Below are 14,864 nucleotides of genomic sequence, written 5' to 3' on the forward strand. Positions count from 1 at the left end.
TAACATATCAGATATTCGATCAAAAGTGTAATGTGGACCGGATTCCAAGGGGTCAAACCCGCATCGCCCACATTTAGCAGTGCGCGCTTTATCTTCATAAAGGTATCATTATATATGTGGGCTGCATGTAATTATCTAGTAGCGTTAGTCGTCACCATCGTCACCATCTTCTATATTCGTAATTCTCCTCGATCGCCGAGCAGGCTGACCACTTTGACTCGCTGCCTCCCCTCGCTCCTGTGCACCACGGGATGTTCCCATATCCGAGAACCCTAGACTCCGACGAAGCCGTTGTTCAAACTCCTCCATCGCTTCGTCATCATCACCATCATCATCCTGTCCGCGTGCCCGATTAACCCTCCCATATCCATAGACCTCCCTCGTCAGGCCCGCCACTCCCTCGGTGCCCACCTCGATCTTCCCCCTGGGACCCACAAGGTACTCGACAACCTCTTCACCCCCGTCGACGTCGCGGTTTCGCACTAGATACCCGTCCTTACAGAGGCGGGCGAGGAGCTTCTCTGTGCGATCGAGTGGGGTGTAGGTGTCTGCGTTGACGCGGCGGAGGTATCGGTCGAGCTTTTGCTCTGCGAGGGAGCCGCCGGACAGGGTGATGAGTGATATTATGAAGGTGTAGAGAGCGACGTAGCTGCTTTCAGTGGCAGATGAAGGGGCTTTGGTGGGCGGGAGGATTTCGGGGATACGGTATTCGGGTGGGAGGGTGGAGACAAGGGTCCAGGATTTTGAGGATGAGGAGGGTTTGTCAACGCGTTGGGCAGCTGTGTTTGGTCTTGATTAGAATTCTTGGTCCTTTTAAGTCTGGGCTTAAGAATTTCAAGGAGGAATTATTAAGAGGGTAGCAGGGCAAGAGAAAGGAGGAGAGAGCCATTACCTCTTCGCTGACTGACCGTCAGTCTATCCTTCATTGGCTGCTCTATCATCTGCATCCCGAATACATTCTTGAGCACGTCTTGTGCTCCAGCAAAAGCGGGCTTGAACTGTCTTGACCCTTCGCCGAGGACCTTTTGGCTGATATCATTTCGCCGGATGACCTGCCGGGAGTATTCGCTGGCCAACGCTAATCTAACCATCTTCTTGACCATTGGGTTGACTCCCAGGACCTGTGTTGCTCCCAGTTGAGAGTCGTCTTCCTCGTCAGAGTCATTTGCAATGAAGGAGTCCACGGCGGTGCGGCGTCGGCTTTGGGCGTTGGAAGGTTCTGGGGACTGGTATTCGTCGTCAGATTCGCTATCGTCCTAGGGTTATAGTTAGTAGTTTGATGGATATGGAGAAGAGAATGAGACTAGGGCTTGTACCGCGCGGCGCTTTCGAGGGAGAGGCATTGCGGGCAGTTCAGCTCGTAGAAAGGTTAACTATGAAGGATTGGCTTTAGCAAGTACTCCGTAAGCTACGTGGTAATTTCGTTTTGTGTTTAGTTGCTTTTTTGGCTACGGAGTATACACCGATCTTCATTATCAATGGCATCACGCGCTGCAAACGCGACCCTCCGCCCGCCACTGCGCGCCAAGCAATTTAATTTGTTGGTTGGGGATCTTATCAGATCCGATCCTTGGCCAAATGCCGATCGCATGTTTTACGTGGAAAGCATCTTAGTTATTGAGGTCAAAGCCATATGTATGCAGGCCATGGACTCGGGAGTCGGGGCGCTTCGCAAGTGGTTTCGCCTACCATTCAGCTCACCGGCGATGCTCGTCCAGCACCCCAGTTCCAATGTATAAATGCAATGTTCTGGTGCTTTCCGATGGACCCATACGAGCAAACCAAACATCTGCATAACCCCTTATCTCCATGACCTGAAACGCTACCAGTCCCATCAAGCTGGTCGATGAGCTATCCAAGTAATTGAAAGCTCAGGACTAGGTCTAACGTCACTAGATCCATGTCGCCTTGGAGACTGGTTCCATGCAAGCTTCAATGTCTCCATTCCGATGACAATTGGAAGATGACAGCAGAAAGGGGGAAAAGAAAAAGAAAACAAAGTATTACGTTCTATTTTCTCCCATATTGCGTTGGAGAGACCTTTAACCCTGGAAACGTAAAATAATGACTAATCAAAGATAGGTGGCGGGGATGAGGAGTCATCATCATCCTTATAAGGCCAGTTTCGCCAACTAACCTCACGTTCATGCACTTCCGCCTGCCTTAACATCTCTCTTCTAAATTGCAGGTTCCGGGATGATGCCCAATCGTAATTTTCAACCTCTGTACCTCCTTCTAGGTCAATTCCCAAGTCATTCCTGACCGCAGTGAGTAAAGCTTCAGACTCATTCCACTCGGATGATTCTTTAAGTGCTTTCTCTCTGTCTTTGTCCGAAAATGACACAGGGCAGGGTAGAGCTGATATGGTGCTCCAAACTTGAGAAGTAGTAATACCAACAAGTGCTGCTCGCAGATTAATAACATCCCCATCCCAAGGGTATCCAGTTTGTTGAATTAGGTACTGCTGCATAGAAAGATGCGGGATCCTCAAAGCTTCCATATGCTCCTCGTTATGTATACCGGTGGCTGCGGTGTAGTACATATTCATTTCTTCCAAGCGAAACTTGGTTTTGATTTGTATCTGGTCTTGGGGCTTCATCTTGTCGAGTCCTTTTGGAAGTCCAGGGATCTGCAGACTTTGCGGACGTGATGAGTCATGCTCGCAGACTGGATAGCAGCCTGCCTGCATGAACAATGGAAAGATAGACGCATCTTGCCAGTCAATAACACTGGCAATCTTCGTGGATCCAGGAACAAGCAAAATGTTGGCTAAGCTCAGGTCAAGCTGTCGAAGTGTTGGAGCAATTAGATTAGATTGAGACGGAACCAGAAAAGGTGCTAGCTGCATGAATTGTGAAAGAAGTGATATATGCTCACATTGGCAGTTCGTGTTTCACCTGGCGAGTGTGATCACTAAGATCAAAATGAAAACCCAAGTTTTTTAAATCGCGCTGCGATGAAGGATATGTGGTCTGGCCAGCCGCAGCCGAAGGCCTCACGAACTTTTGATAGGCAACGTCAATCTTCTGCGGGCTAAGAATCGTGTCAATGGCCTTTTTCCCGCTCCCTCGGAGACCAGACATGGTTGACTGGCTATACAGTTTCACGCATACACCTTGTAAATTAAGAACTTACGGAGTACTCCGTACTCCGTAGACCTTCTCTGTTTTCCCAAGCATCGGGCTTGGCTGCCAAGCTGAAGCAGGGTGAGCCACAGCTGTGGCGCTTGCCGGTGTAGAAAGTGGCTTGAGCAAAAGCGTGGAGAGCGCAAAGGAGCGTTTGTACGGAGTACCTGCAACCCGCTGCCGATTGATTTCAACTACCTGCTGCCCCCATGGCCGACACGCTCGACGATTCGGGTTTTCACCATGATGCCCCGGATGCAGCTGGGATCAGCCCCCTCCTCCGGGATAATCCTCTTCTCACACCTCTCGAGCAGGAAGTGCTCGATGAATACACGAAACTGCTCGAGAACATGAACAAGGTTAGTGGGCCTACTTACCTTTATCCCCGTGGCGGTCCTCCAAAATGCGATTCTCTGCCAATACTCGGGCTATTGACCGTTTTGACCGTTGCTCGAGCAGCTCTCCGATTCTCTTGCCCACCTAGCTTCTCGACCCGCAGCAGAGACCCTCGATGCACTGCGATTACTGGAGCGAAAGACCGCGACGGTGTATACACTGCTAAAGGCAAGTGTGTACAGCATAGTATTACAGCAGCAGATCTACAACGGGGAAGGGGAGGCATGAACAGTAACTCATTCGATTGGGAATGTTACCCCTAGGGTTCTTGGCCGTGGCCTCTAGCTTATCCGGGTTTGTGTCCTCGTGGGTGTTATGAAGGTGCAAGCTGAACGGGAAGGGGAATGAATAGGCGTTTTCAAAGCGGGGGATACAATGGGTTTTCGATCGCAGGCGGGTGCACTGGATATGATTTTTCTGAAAGACCTTTGTGACTTCGTTTATGTATATCCATGGCAGTAAGGTTCTGGGTGGCGTATAAATCTGGCCGTTTTCCGCTAGGGTTCTGGACCTTTTTGTCATGTTCTGAAGGCCACGTATGATGTACGCACTATGTTGGCAGGTATATTGGTACTGTACAGGGTACATGCGTCTTCTGCGTGACTGTGAAGAAAGTCGGGTACTTCAAGACTCGGCCCCCGTCTCTGCGGCCAGATCGGCAGAAGTACCAGCAGCAGCAGCCCGGCCTCTCTGTGGAATTGGAAAACCACTTGGTTCTTCAGACCAATTCCTGTTCAGTTCTTCCATTAGATGTGCTTTCAGTCGATCAGCGGAGACGTTGCTGCTGGCGGAGTCCGCTTTTCCTTTCCTCCAGCTCACAAGAAGCCCCTGTGTCCGCTGCCAATGCACGGGGGGGGCGGCTGTGGCTAAAGTCCGGAGCAGCGAGAAGCGACTAAGCCAAAAGCAAAAGTGAATCCCCACAGTTTTCCATCAACGGCTTAATTAACTTCACATCTTTCAAGGGTGAAGTCGAGGTTAAGACTTCAATTCATCTTCATCTTCCTCCTCTTTGCCGCCAGCCATTTCCGCCATCTGCAGCACTGTCACTCTCGTTCTTCACTCCCAGCGTCGTTCACTTCAGCCCACCCTCTCTGTCTTCAGCAGCGGCAAGGGGCTCCAACCAGTTAAATCTTTACTATCCCTACGTCAGTTCAAGCACACCATGCCCATCGCAACCTGAGCACTCACACACCCCGTAAGTGTGTTGGTGTGTTCCCCTTTTGTTTCAACTTTTGTTTGCTCGACAACAGCACCAACTGCTGATTTGCCTCCCCTCGTCTCCTTTCCGCCAGGATCTTCGCCCGCATCTGACGAATTAATCCACTTCTTTTGTCTCAGAACAGGATTTGGGCTGTCGCCATCCCCCTACTTGATATTTTCTGACACTGAGGTAATCAGGAGTTCACTGGTTGCATTACGAATCATCCCGGAGATTTCCCTGAAATAACCTCCTTCCGGAACTTCCCACTGCCCACTCTTCCAGGTTCCAAGCGCCCGCGCGACTTTACTAGCCCATCTGTCCATTCACAATGTCCAATATAGCATCACGTTCTGTGCCAGGTACGTATTGTAAAACTAATCCAATTTTAATTCTTCATCGACTTCCTTCAATGCTCCACTGCTTGGCATCGCTATCGCATTGTATCGTCTTTTTTCTTTGATTTGATGTGAAAGCAAATTGGCTGCTGCTTTGGCCTCCTCTCTTCCCCCTCTTCTGAAACAGCATTCCTTAAAACCATAAAAACTGGGCTGGCTGTGTCACTATCCCAATGCTGTAAGCAACAGACAGGTGACCTACGTGATTAACACATCCTGCTTCGCGACCCTTTAGGTCGGCAATCCTCCCCTCGACTAGCTGTTCCCCTGGGATCCAATAATCCCTTCCGCAATAGGACCTCGTCGCCGCCTGACGGTCTACTCGCTGCCCCAGCTAGCAGGCCTCGACCGGTTTCAACGAATCCATTCCTCGACGATTCAGAGGCACTTGCTCTGCAGGCTCTGGGAGCAGGAAACATGTCGCCAACCAAAAGTTCGAAACAAGACTCTGACGTGGCCGAGCATGCCTCCAGGCTATTTGTAAGATATCACTCATGAGTTTCCCCTACCTTTCAAGTTTCACTTTTAGGGACTCTTTCCCAGAAACTAACCGCCAGCAGGACAATCTTTCCCTAGACGGCCCGGCGAGACCAAGGGAGCGACGGCCCCCTCCTCCACCGAATTCTGAGAATATTCCGTCTGGAAGAAACTTAAAAGGCAGAGAGCCTATGCGCCCGCCCCGGCGTCCCTCCAAAGAGGACACAAGTCTCCGTCAAACGGAAAGGTCTGCGAAGCCTTTGATTGATATTTTTGCCGACCCGCAAGAGCCCCGGCGACAGCAACCTCATCGACGGGAGCGACGCCGCAGAAACTCAGAATCTTCTATCATGGAGCGCCCCAGGGCACTCGACCCGGAGGAGGAGCGACGACGGCGAGAAAGGAGGCACAAAGACCGAGATGGGAAGCATAGAGAACGGCATCATTCGCGGAAGAATAATAGCTACAAGCTGGACATAATTGACAAACTCGATGTCACCAGTGTCTATGGCGGAAGTTGTAATCACTCAATACTCACTCATTTTTGCCATGCATGTACTAACTCTTGACCAGTGTTCCATCACGATGGTCCTTTTGATGCATGCAATCCTCATCGCAACCGCAAGAATCTTCGCAATGCCCCCATGCAGGCATTTCCCAAGGATTCAAGAAATATGGCTTTAGGCGGGGCCGGACCTAACAATACTAACATTGATCTCAACCTATTCCATGGCCGTGGCGAGGAAGGATACGCTGATTTCTCAAAGACCAGTCGTGCGCCGGAAAGATTCGATCCCACCGCCAGAGTGGAACCGATACACGGCGCTGAGAGTATGGGCCTTGGCACATCTACCTTCTTGGAGGGCGCCCCTGCAAGCCGTTCTGCTATCGAACGGCGACAGAGTGAAACTGAAGCTCAAGCTTTGCAGAATGCTGGACTGCAGCGTAAGAAGAGCTTGGCGCAGAAAATTCGAGGAATCAACACTCGGGCCGGTGCTGGTCGTGTGACATCTCCAGAGCCACTCCTTCGGATGTCTCCAGTTAGCGGGCCTTCGAGAAGGAACGACAAGAACCCATTCTTCCAGGATTACGATGAAGCGTATGACCTCAAGGGAGCCAGGATCCGGGAGGTTTCCGACGGAGGAATGAAAGACAATGTGAGACCCCGATCTGTTAGCAGCCCGAAATCCCTATCCGTCTTGGAGACAGATTCCACCGCGATTGGAGAAACGAAGCCTAGCGGTCAGTCGGGTGGAGGAGGTATTGGCGGGGGGCTCATGAATCGGATGAAGAGTTTGAGAAGAGCACGCCCCGAGAGGAGAACAACTGTTGGAGATGGTCAATAATTTGTTCAAGCATGTCGTTTCGTCTCTTAACCGTACGCCTTTGTTTCACGAACTTTTATTTTCCTTTCCTTTCATGCTATATGTCCGGACTGATCAATGTCTCTTGAGCCTGAAAGCCAGCTCTGTGGTACATAGTCTGGGCATTTTGTTTGAGTTGAATTGCTTCTTTTGCATTTGCCAATGATTCCCACATTTTCTCTTCTCCCAATTAAACTGATTAATTCTTTAACCCGTTACTTCTCCTCTGTGCCTTTCTGGGGTTCTTTCTCTGCTTTCCCACCCATCGGCTCCGTACTTTTGTGCTTGATGCCCGTGGGTTCTTCTTTTCCCCACTTCGATTGTCATGATTTAGTTTTTTTCTACTTTCCAATGTCCAGCTCCTGGCGTAGATAGGATCAATGGCATTTTATTGTTTCGGAACTCTCTAGAATTTAATCCAACACCAAGCCCAGTGATCGCATCAATTCTGATCATTTCTGCGGTAAAGCTCCAGGGGTTGCAAATCACTAAACCCTTTCGAGCCGTGGATGGCATCAGGTCCCTGCAGCAAATCTGCAAGTCAAAGCATGCTGCAGCAGACTCAGTCCGGAGTGCAAGACCAACGAATCTGTGCAGCAGGTCATTTACGTGCGGCTGTTAGTGAGTGAATGTCCCTAGCAGGGATTTAGAGAGCCGACCAAGCAAGCCACATCCACATGCAACCCCCACGGCACGGCACGGCAAACCCATGCAGCCCAATGCGTGGGCATGACCCTTTTTTTTTTTTTTTTGGGCCATCTCCTCGCGGAAAGACGTCTATCAGCACAACAAGCGGAACTTGGTTGAGACAAGCAGCAAGCGCACGCCTACAGTCCCGTATGTGCGGGTATAGCTACGAGGCGTCATTTGTTCTACGTTGGAACCATTGGAGGGAGCTCGAGACCGTTTCCTATCCCGCGCACCCGGGTACCTTAAAATGCGCTCACTAACCTGAATATGGGGTAGCTTAATGACTTCGGCGAAACTACTGGCAAACGCGAGCAACAGAATTCACCTGTGAGCTGTAACGGCACGGCTCGCGCGAGCATTCGCCGTCCATATGCTGACCGATACGAACTCTCTTTCCCACAGCCGGTTCTGGCGCTAGAAAAAGATAACGATAAGCGAAAAAGCCTTTGGTATCAAATGGTTGGGCTCAATGGACACTTCTTTTGTTCCCCCCCCCTCGGCTTGTGGGCAACCCACGAGCACAGAAATGTGGCGAACCGGGTCCACCAAATTTTTAAACGAATATTTTTCTCAGAGTGTATGCATACACAGATACAAGTTTGTGGGAATGCACAAAGTGACTGCTGATAAGGGAATTTGCACCATGGTGCTGATTGAACCATTATGATAGCACCTCTCTGATATTGTGATAAATACATTTTTATTTGCTACTTTTCTCTTCTGTCATCCCCATTTCTCCAGTTCCTCTTCATAACTTTGTGCTTTCTACCTACCGACGCACGGTCAGGGCTTCTCTAAAACAGCAGCCCATCATGAAGGACTGGGGAGACCGCATCAATAATGCGGTCGCAAAGACGCGTTTTGGATACTGGTTTCGCCTTGAGGGTTCGGGCCATGTGAGGAACTTACCCTGGTCATTCCCGTTTTATCTTGTTTTCGAAATAGCAGCAAAGCTTACAGTGTGTTTGCCGACAGCGACGCGAGCGCAAGGGCGCAAAGTTCCTGACCGAGATCCGTGCCGGCCTCACCACCTTTTTCGCAATGGCGTATATCATCTCCGTAAATGCGAACATCCTCACAGATTCCGGCGGCACGTGCGTGTGCAATGATCCTGAGGATCCGAAGTGCATGAACAATGTGGAGTATAATTTGTGTTTGAATGTGATTAGACGAGATATAATCACCGCGACGGCGGCGATTGCGGCCTTGTCGTCGTTTTGTATGGGGTTGTTTTCGAATATGCCGGTTGCTTTGGCACCGGGAAGTACGTGCGATCTGGGATGGTTGTGGAGAACTATAGTGATTGCGCGTGGACTGACTCTTATTTTAATAGTGGGCTTGAACGCTTATTTCGCATATAATGTCGTCGGATTCCATGGCACGGGGACGGTGAGCTATCAGCTGGCTCTGACAGCAGTTTTCGTTGAGGGTTTTGTTTTCGTTGGCTTGTCAATTCTCGGCTTGCGCCAATGGCTAGCGAGAGCGATTCCCAGATCAATCAAGTTGGCGTCTGGCGTTGGAATTGGCCTATATCTAAGTAAATTATCCCCTTTGCGCTTGTGGGGGTTTTGTTGACTTTATAACCAAGCTCTCATCGGGTTAACGTACAGCGCCGGCATTGGTGCCGTCACCGGTGACACAAGCACTCCTGTGACTTTGGCAGGATGTATTCCAGGTGCGATGGACAAGAATGGCACGTGTCCATCCTGGGCTAAAATGCGAAGCCCAACAATGTGGATAGGGATTTTCTGCGGCGGTGTTCTGACAGCCGTGCTGTTGATGTACCGCGTTAAAGGCGCGATCATAGCCGGAATCCTTCTCGTATCGATCATTTCCTGGCCCCGGCCTACGGATGTCACTTTCTTCCCCCACACCCCAGAAGGCGACGACTCTTTTAACTTCTTCAAAAAAGTCGTAACGTTCCACAAGATAGAGAAAACACTCGCCGTGCAAGAGTGGGATCTCAGCAAAGCAGGTGGCCAGTTCGGCCTTGCTTTGATTACATTCCTCTACGTCGACATTCTCGACATGACCGGCACTCTGTATTCGATGGCCCGCTACTGTGGCGCTATCGATGAACGGACTCAAGACTTTGAAGGTTCGGCAACGGCATACCTCGTCGACGCTCTCAGTATCTCCGTCGGCTCACTCTTTGGTTGCTCGCCCGTGACTGCCTTTGTCGAATCTGGTGCAGGTATATCTGAGGGTGGTGCGACAGGTATCACGGCCATGGTCACCGGTCTCTGCTTCTTTGTCTCCATTTTCTTCGCTCCCATATTTGCGTCTATCCCACCGTGGGCAACGGGCTGTACGCTCATCCTTGTCGGCTCCATGATGACGAAAGTCGCGGCGGATATTAACTGGAAGTATATGGGCGATGCGATACCGGCTTTTGTATGTCTCGCCATGATGCCGTTTACATACTCTATCGCATACGGATTGATCGCTGGAATCTTGACATATGCTCTGTTGAATACAATTACGTGGGTACTGGAAAAGTCTTCTGGGGGTCGATTGGTGCCGGAGAATAAGACGTTCAAGGAGCCTTGGACGTATAAGATTCCTGGAGGAATTTTGCCAGGGTGGCTAGTAAGATTGATAAGAGGGTGAGTGGGCCATTCCCTAGTTGGGAAGTTGTCTTTTTACCAGCATCTTAGCTAACTCTTTTGAATAGCAAAAAGGATTTCTGGCGCGACGACACCGTCGATATTCCCTCGACGCAGACATCGACTTCACTCACCCCGGGTAGCGAGTCGATTCTTGCTGTCGACAAAGACCCAATGCATGCTCAGATAGGAGAGTATAGCCCTCCTGAAAAACATGATTAACTGCAAAGAAATTAGCGAACTATGGGGATTTATTTAGCGAATCCAAGAGAGTATCGGTGATTCGATATCATATCCAGGAGATATTGCAGAGAGATATTTTGGTCATGGCCATGAGATCGGCTCTAGGATGTCCTAAATTATGAATAACTAAAGGATATTTATATGCAGCTATTGCTTTTGCACATAAATGTTATGTAGAAAAAGAAAAGAAAAGAAAGAGAAAGAACTCCACTTCAGATTTCCACAATGCTTCTGACAAACCTCCAAGCCCGATGTTCACAGCAGTACAAGTTAACTCAGAGCCTTTTAGTATCTTTGAGGATGCAACAGAGCAATTTCCTTTCTAATCCATTTGAAGACAACGTGCGAGAGACCATTTAAATTTTATTGAGGGGGGTGGTGTTCGGAGTCGGATCAAAAGAGATTTGATATCAATTGCTAGGCCATCCATTACACAAGAAACAAATGGTAACAATGGTCAGGATGTGACGTTAAAAAGCAATTTGAGAGAGGCTCAAGTCGAAGAGAGACGCAAATCGTGCAAGCAACCAGAGCACGCGACCGAGGCCACCTGAGCATAGGAAGTCGGTTTATTATTTCTCCGATATCCGACCGGTGGCGGCTTCCAAAAATCCTCTAGATCGTGCAGCTAGCTAAACCTTAAATTTAAGCTTAATCGCCAGAATTTCTAGAAACCACGAGAGCCAACGCGAAACCGAGAGAAACATCTAGCCGCGTCGAGGTCCATAATTCCTTTGGAAACATCGTTTTGAAATCAGGCTTTAACGATTCTTCAGGTAACTTCTAGCATACAGCATCGTGTCTATAAAATACCGCAACTCGCGCGCCATAGATCAACCTCCCTTCTCATCAAGCAGACATACAATCACTAGGCTTATCAGAGCTATATTCTTATGCAATCGAGCAAGACCATTCTCCATCACTTGAAGAGACTTCGCAAGACAAACGTCAGAGTCCTCAAAAGGCCAGCAACTCTATCTACTCCAAGACACTTCCATAACATGGCACTCTTCCCTCGTCTCTCTGCAGGTGATTTCACCCCACTTTTCCACCTCTTGGACGATTACGACCACCACCGATCTTCCACCGCACGCAAAGCCAACGCCTCTTCATTTCGATCTTTTTCCCCAAGCTTTGACGTCCGTGAAGTTGACAACTTATACCTCCTTGATGGCGAGCTTCCCGGTGTAAAACAGAAAGACATTGAGATTGAATTCGCCGATGAACATACCTTGGTGATCAAGGGCCGCTCTCACCGTGACTACACTGAGACAAATGAAAATGAGGTGGCAGACGAGACCGAATCTACCAAGAGCTCTCACCAGCCTACCGTCGAAGACGAAGATGCATCCACTCCTTCCACACTAGCCGAGACGCCGGCTGAATCTACAGCTGTTATCAAGCAAAACTCGAATTCGAAGGCTGTTGATAAGAAACCTGCCTACAAATACTGGGTCACCGAGCGCTCGGTCGGAGAGTTTCAACGTTCCTTTTCCTTCCCGGCCCGCGTGAACCAAGATGCGGTACGGGCTAGCTTGAAAGACGGAATCTTGCACGTCGTTGTCCCAAAGGCGACTGCTCCCACGTTGAAGAAAATCCAAATCGAATGAGCGACATCGTTTCTTCTTCACCTTGCCGATGCAAATGACGACATCTGTTTTCATCTTTTTTAATGTGATTGTGTGATGGCCACCTTCTGACCCGGCCCTGGTGCTTGATGTGACTCTACTTGGGACTCGTAGCTGGCGTTTTCGATTTCTCTTTGTTTGGTCAAATGTATCATTACTATGGATTAGCACTACTAATTGCCACACTGTTGCTTTGTCATTAGTACAGAGTAGTGTGTTGAATTAATATCATATATTTAAAGGCAAAACACGTTCAAAACTTCCTGAATATGTTGATCTACATTTGTAGTTGATTGAAGAAGATATCATTATCTAGTACCAATGTGGATATCATGCACCCCTTTTTAACACAGAATGACCTTAACATAATCCTGGAGCTGATGGAATAGTAGGCATGCCAGGTTCTTGAACCATGTAGTCAGTGATGCCATAGCTGGGTTATCTTCAACCCTAGCCATCACCCAAGAGGTCACTCCAATACAAGCCCGCTGAGCAGTCTGCATGGCTGGCGACTCAATTGTGGTTTTCGAAAATGCATATGTTGTTCCCGGAGAATTCCCACAGCGGCCCTCTCATTTATACTATGCTACTCCAGACAGAGGCAGCTTCGAAACGCCGATGTACTCGGTTAACTAAAAGCGGCGAGATTCTTTTGATCACGTGAATTTGACTTTGCCGCCGTAGGAAAACAAAAATGGTATCTGGCTCTCGGCTAGTAGCACCTCCAGTCTTCTAGTTATGGAGGAGGGAACGTTGACCGTGTTTGTTATCACCAGAGGACAATACAATCAAGGTGTTTCAAAAGCTCTCTCTAAATGGCGCAAGAAGCTGGCCTCATTCCTCCTCCACCTCACCTATCAAACCCACGATTTACCCTTGAGCTTGAATTCGTCCTTTCCCTCGCGAATCCTTATTATATTTCTCACCTTGCTGTCACCTATCCGCATCTTCTTGGCATCTCCTCCCAATCCACAGACAACGATGATCCTTCAGCATCGTCCGACGCTAAAGCGTTTGCTGCGTACCTTGCCTATCTCTATGATTACTGGAAGCGTCCCGAATACGTCCAGTTCTTGACACACCCCGGAGCTACCCTAAGAGCGTTGCGGCTCTTACAAGAGGAATCATTCCGCAAAGCAGTGATCAGGCCACAGGTTATTGAGGCGTTGCTGGGCACAACGACGGAGGTCGATCTGCACGTTGAGTCGGAGGAAGACCGGGAGAAGAATAACGAGGAGCAAGCTGAGAAGGGGTCCAATGGCGCTACTTCCTGAAAGTCAGGTGTTTATTGCTCTTGGTGGCGGCAGCGATGAAGGCATATAAACCATTATTTGATATTACGGATATTCGCCACGTTGGCGATTCTCTTGTCGTGCTATAGCCGTGGATTCTGGAATTCAACCCATTTTGCCTTTTCGGAGTTCGCGGCGCGCCTCTGGAGAACGGTTGCCCGTTGCCCATTCCGTTGTCGAAAGGCTTAGGGTACGAAGCGACCATGAATGACCCGGCTCACTTGCTGTATGTCGAACAGCTTGCGATATGCCAACAACAGTTCATACGGACATCGAAAGTCTCCACAAATATCCTTACACACTTCCGAAACTTCTGCTTCCGGACAATTTTCGACTGTTGATAATACTAGGAAGCAGTGTGAACGCATTTCTTCAGATACTAGTTCTGCAGCTTGTGCAAATCTGATGGCTGGCGGTCTTTGGCTGAAAGCGGAAGCTGGACCAGCTTGGCCAGTTGATGACAATGTTTAGTCGGTCCGGGCTTCGATTTTGTGCCGTCGGCGTTTTCAACCTGCCTAATCACCAATCTCCGAAATGGGCGGATTCTCTCAGCACGATAATAACATAGAGGATGGAGTGGAAGTGCCAGCGAACTCTTCTGCCAGCTCTCTGCGCACGTGTTTGGGCGGGAGTGTCAAAATGAGATGGAGGGCATTGTGTTTGCTTTAGACATCTTCAAAACTAGTACCCTACATTTATATGTACCTAACATACTTTGTACATAGCTACATACGAAGGCCATAGGAAGATATGGATCCAACAAAAATACCCTTTTAGAACTAGGCCTGGCCGCCTGGAGTCGGGGTGAGGACGAGCTGCTTTAAGGCCCGGGTGGAGTCACTTCTCTTGCACTGGACAGGATTTCAGAATGCAAGGATGTTTTTAGGCAACAAATGCAGTACAGTCACGGTGCTGCCCCAAATATTCCACACGTTATGCATGACCAAACTTGGATAGGGAAAAGGCGCATTGTGTTTACAGTGAAAATTGAAAATGCTTTACTGCCTCAGGCATAACAGCTTAAACAGCATAACACTGACCTTGGTCATTGGTATCGGTTCGTTGAAGTCTGCGCTATGATTAGGGCTATCAGAATGAAGACACGTTTGATTCTTGCAGGTCCGGATCTTGTAGCCCCTGAATGGCCAGAACAAAGCATCTGCACACCCAATCGAAGTGGTTGCTTGTCGCATTCCCAGACCAACCAATTCGACACCACAAAGTCAAATTTGGCTGCGTACTCCGTACAGTCCAGCCTTGTTCCTTTTCCAGTAAATCAGATCAACCAGGCTCGTAGTTTTCCGTTGCCGAAGCACGCGGAGTACACGTTTCGAAACCTGGTAATTTAATTTCCCGGTTAGGAATGGTTGAGACCGACTCTGACGGGAGAGTGCGGTCTTGGCTCGTTACGTAACTGGCTGACGGAGCTTGTCGCTGTCGCTCTCCG

General features: G+C 49.2%; 8 protein-coding genes across 8 annotated transcripts; 6 read left to right on the forward strand and 2 right to left on the reverse strand.

Moving 5' to 3' along the window:
• Positions 1–44: 44 nt before the first annotated feature.
• On the reverse strand, positions 45–1,348 carry CIMG_11171 (uncharacterized protein). Its single transcript, XM_012358265.1, has 3 exons — positions 1,317–1,348; positions 893–1,256; positions 45–779 (listed from the first exon to the last, which is right to left on the reverse strand). The coding sequence occupies exons 1-3, from the start codon at positions 1,341–1,343 to the stop codon at positions 145–147; spliced, it is 1,026 nt and encodes a 341-aa protein (XP_012213688.1). The 5' UTR covers positions 1,344–1,348; the 3' UTR covers positions 45–144.
• Positions 1,349–2,068: 720 nt separating this feature from the next.
• Positions 2,069–3,083, reverse strand: CIMG_11172 (uncharacterized protein; the record flags this gene model as incomplete). Its single annotated transcript, XM_012358266.1, has 2 exons — positions 2,069–2,842; positions 2,898–3,083. 2 exons carry the CDS (start codon positions 3,081–3,083, stop codon positions 2,069–2,071), a joined length of 960 nt encoding a protein of 319 aa, XP_012213689.1.
• Positions 3,084–3,334: 251 nt separating this feature from the next.
• Positions 3,335–3,749, forward strand: CIMG_03712 (DASH complex subunit DAD3; the record flags this gene model as incomplete). The annotated part of the gene is made up of 2 exons (XM_012358207.1): positions 3,335–3,484; positions 3,585–3,749. The coding sequence occupies 2 exons, from the start codon at positions 3,335–3,337 to the stop codon at positions 3,747–3,749; spliced, it is 315 nt and encodes a 104-aa protein (XP_012213630.1).
• Positions 3,750–4,059: 310 nt separating this feature from the next.
• On the forward strand, positions 4,060–4,434 carry CIMG_13735 (DASH complex subunit DAD3; the record flags this gene model as incomplete). Its single annotated transcript, XM_004446335.1, has 1 exon — positions 4,060–4,434. The coding sequence occupies one exon, from the start codon at positions 4,060–4,062 to the stop codon at positions 4,432–4,434; it is 375 nt and encodes a 124-aa protein (XP_004446392.1).
• Positions 4,435–4,554: 120 nt separating this feature from the next.
• Positions 4,555–7,361, forward strand: CIMG_03713 (uncharacterized protein). The gene is made up of 5 exons (XM_001244271.2): positions 4,555–4,728; positions 4,814–5,081; positions 5,353–5,597; positions 5,678–6,110; positions 6,168–7,361. Exons 2-5 carry the CDS (start codon positions 5,051–5,053, stop codon positions 6,938–6,940), a joined length of 1,482 nt encoding a protein of 493 aa, XP_001244272.2. The 5' UTR covers positions 4,555–4,728; positions 4,814–5,050; the 3' UTR covers positions 6,941–7,361.
• Positions 7,362–7,737: 376 nt separating this feature from the next.
• On the forward strand, positions 7,738–10,672 carry CIMG_03715 (nucleoside transporter). The gene is made up of 5 exons (XM_001244273.2): positions 7,738–8,544; positions 8,624–8,912; positions 8,982–9,185; positions 9,237–10,254; positions 10,323–10,672. The coding sequence occupies exons 1-5, from the start codon at positions 8,461–8,463 to the stop codon at positions 10,474–10,476; spliced, it is 1,749 nt and encodes a 582-aa protein (XP_001244274.1). The 5' UTR covers positions 7,738–8,460; the 3' UTR covers positions 10,477–10,672.
• Positions 10,673–11,272: 600 nt separating this feature from the next.
• Positions 11,273–12,376, forward strand: CIMG_03716 (heat shock protein 30). The gene has a single exon (XM_001244274.2). It carries the CDS (start codon positions 11,391–11,393, stop codon positions 12,105–12,107), a length of 717 nt encoding a protein of 238 aa, XP_001244275.2. The 5' UTR covers positions 11,273–11,390; the 3' UTR covers positions 12,108–12,376.
• Positions 12,377–12,866: 490 nt separating this feature from the next.
• CIMG_03717 (RNA polymerase II mediator complex subunit Soh1) lies at positions 12,867–14,196 on the forward strand. The gene has a single exon (XM_001244275.2). It carries the CDS (start codon positions 12,941–12,943, stop codon positions 13,397–13,399), a length of 459 nt encoding a protein of 152 aa, XP_001244276.1. The 5' UTR covers positions 12,867–12,940; the 3' UTR covers positions 13,400–14,196.
• Positions 14,197–14,864: the final 668 nt, after the last annotated feature.

Source organism: Coccidioides immitis, assembly GCF_000149335.2.
Source record: "Coccidioides immitis RS genomic scaffold supercont3.6, whole genome shotgun sequence".
Taxonomy (NCBI): domain Eukaryota; kingdom Fungi; phylum Ascomycota; class Eurotiomycetes; order Onygenales; family Onygenaceae; genus Coccidioides; species Coccidioides immitis.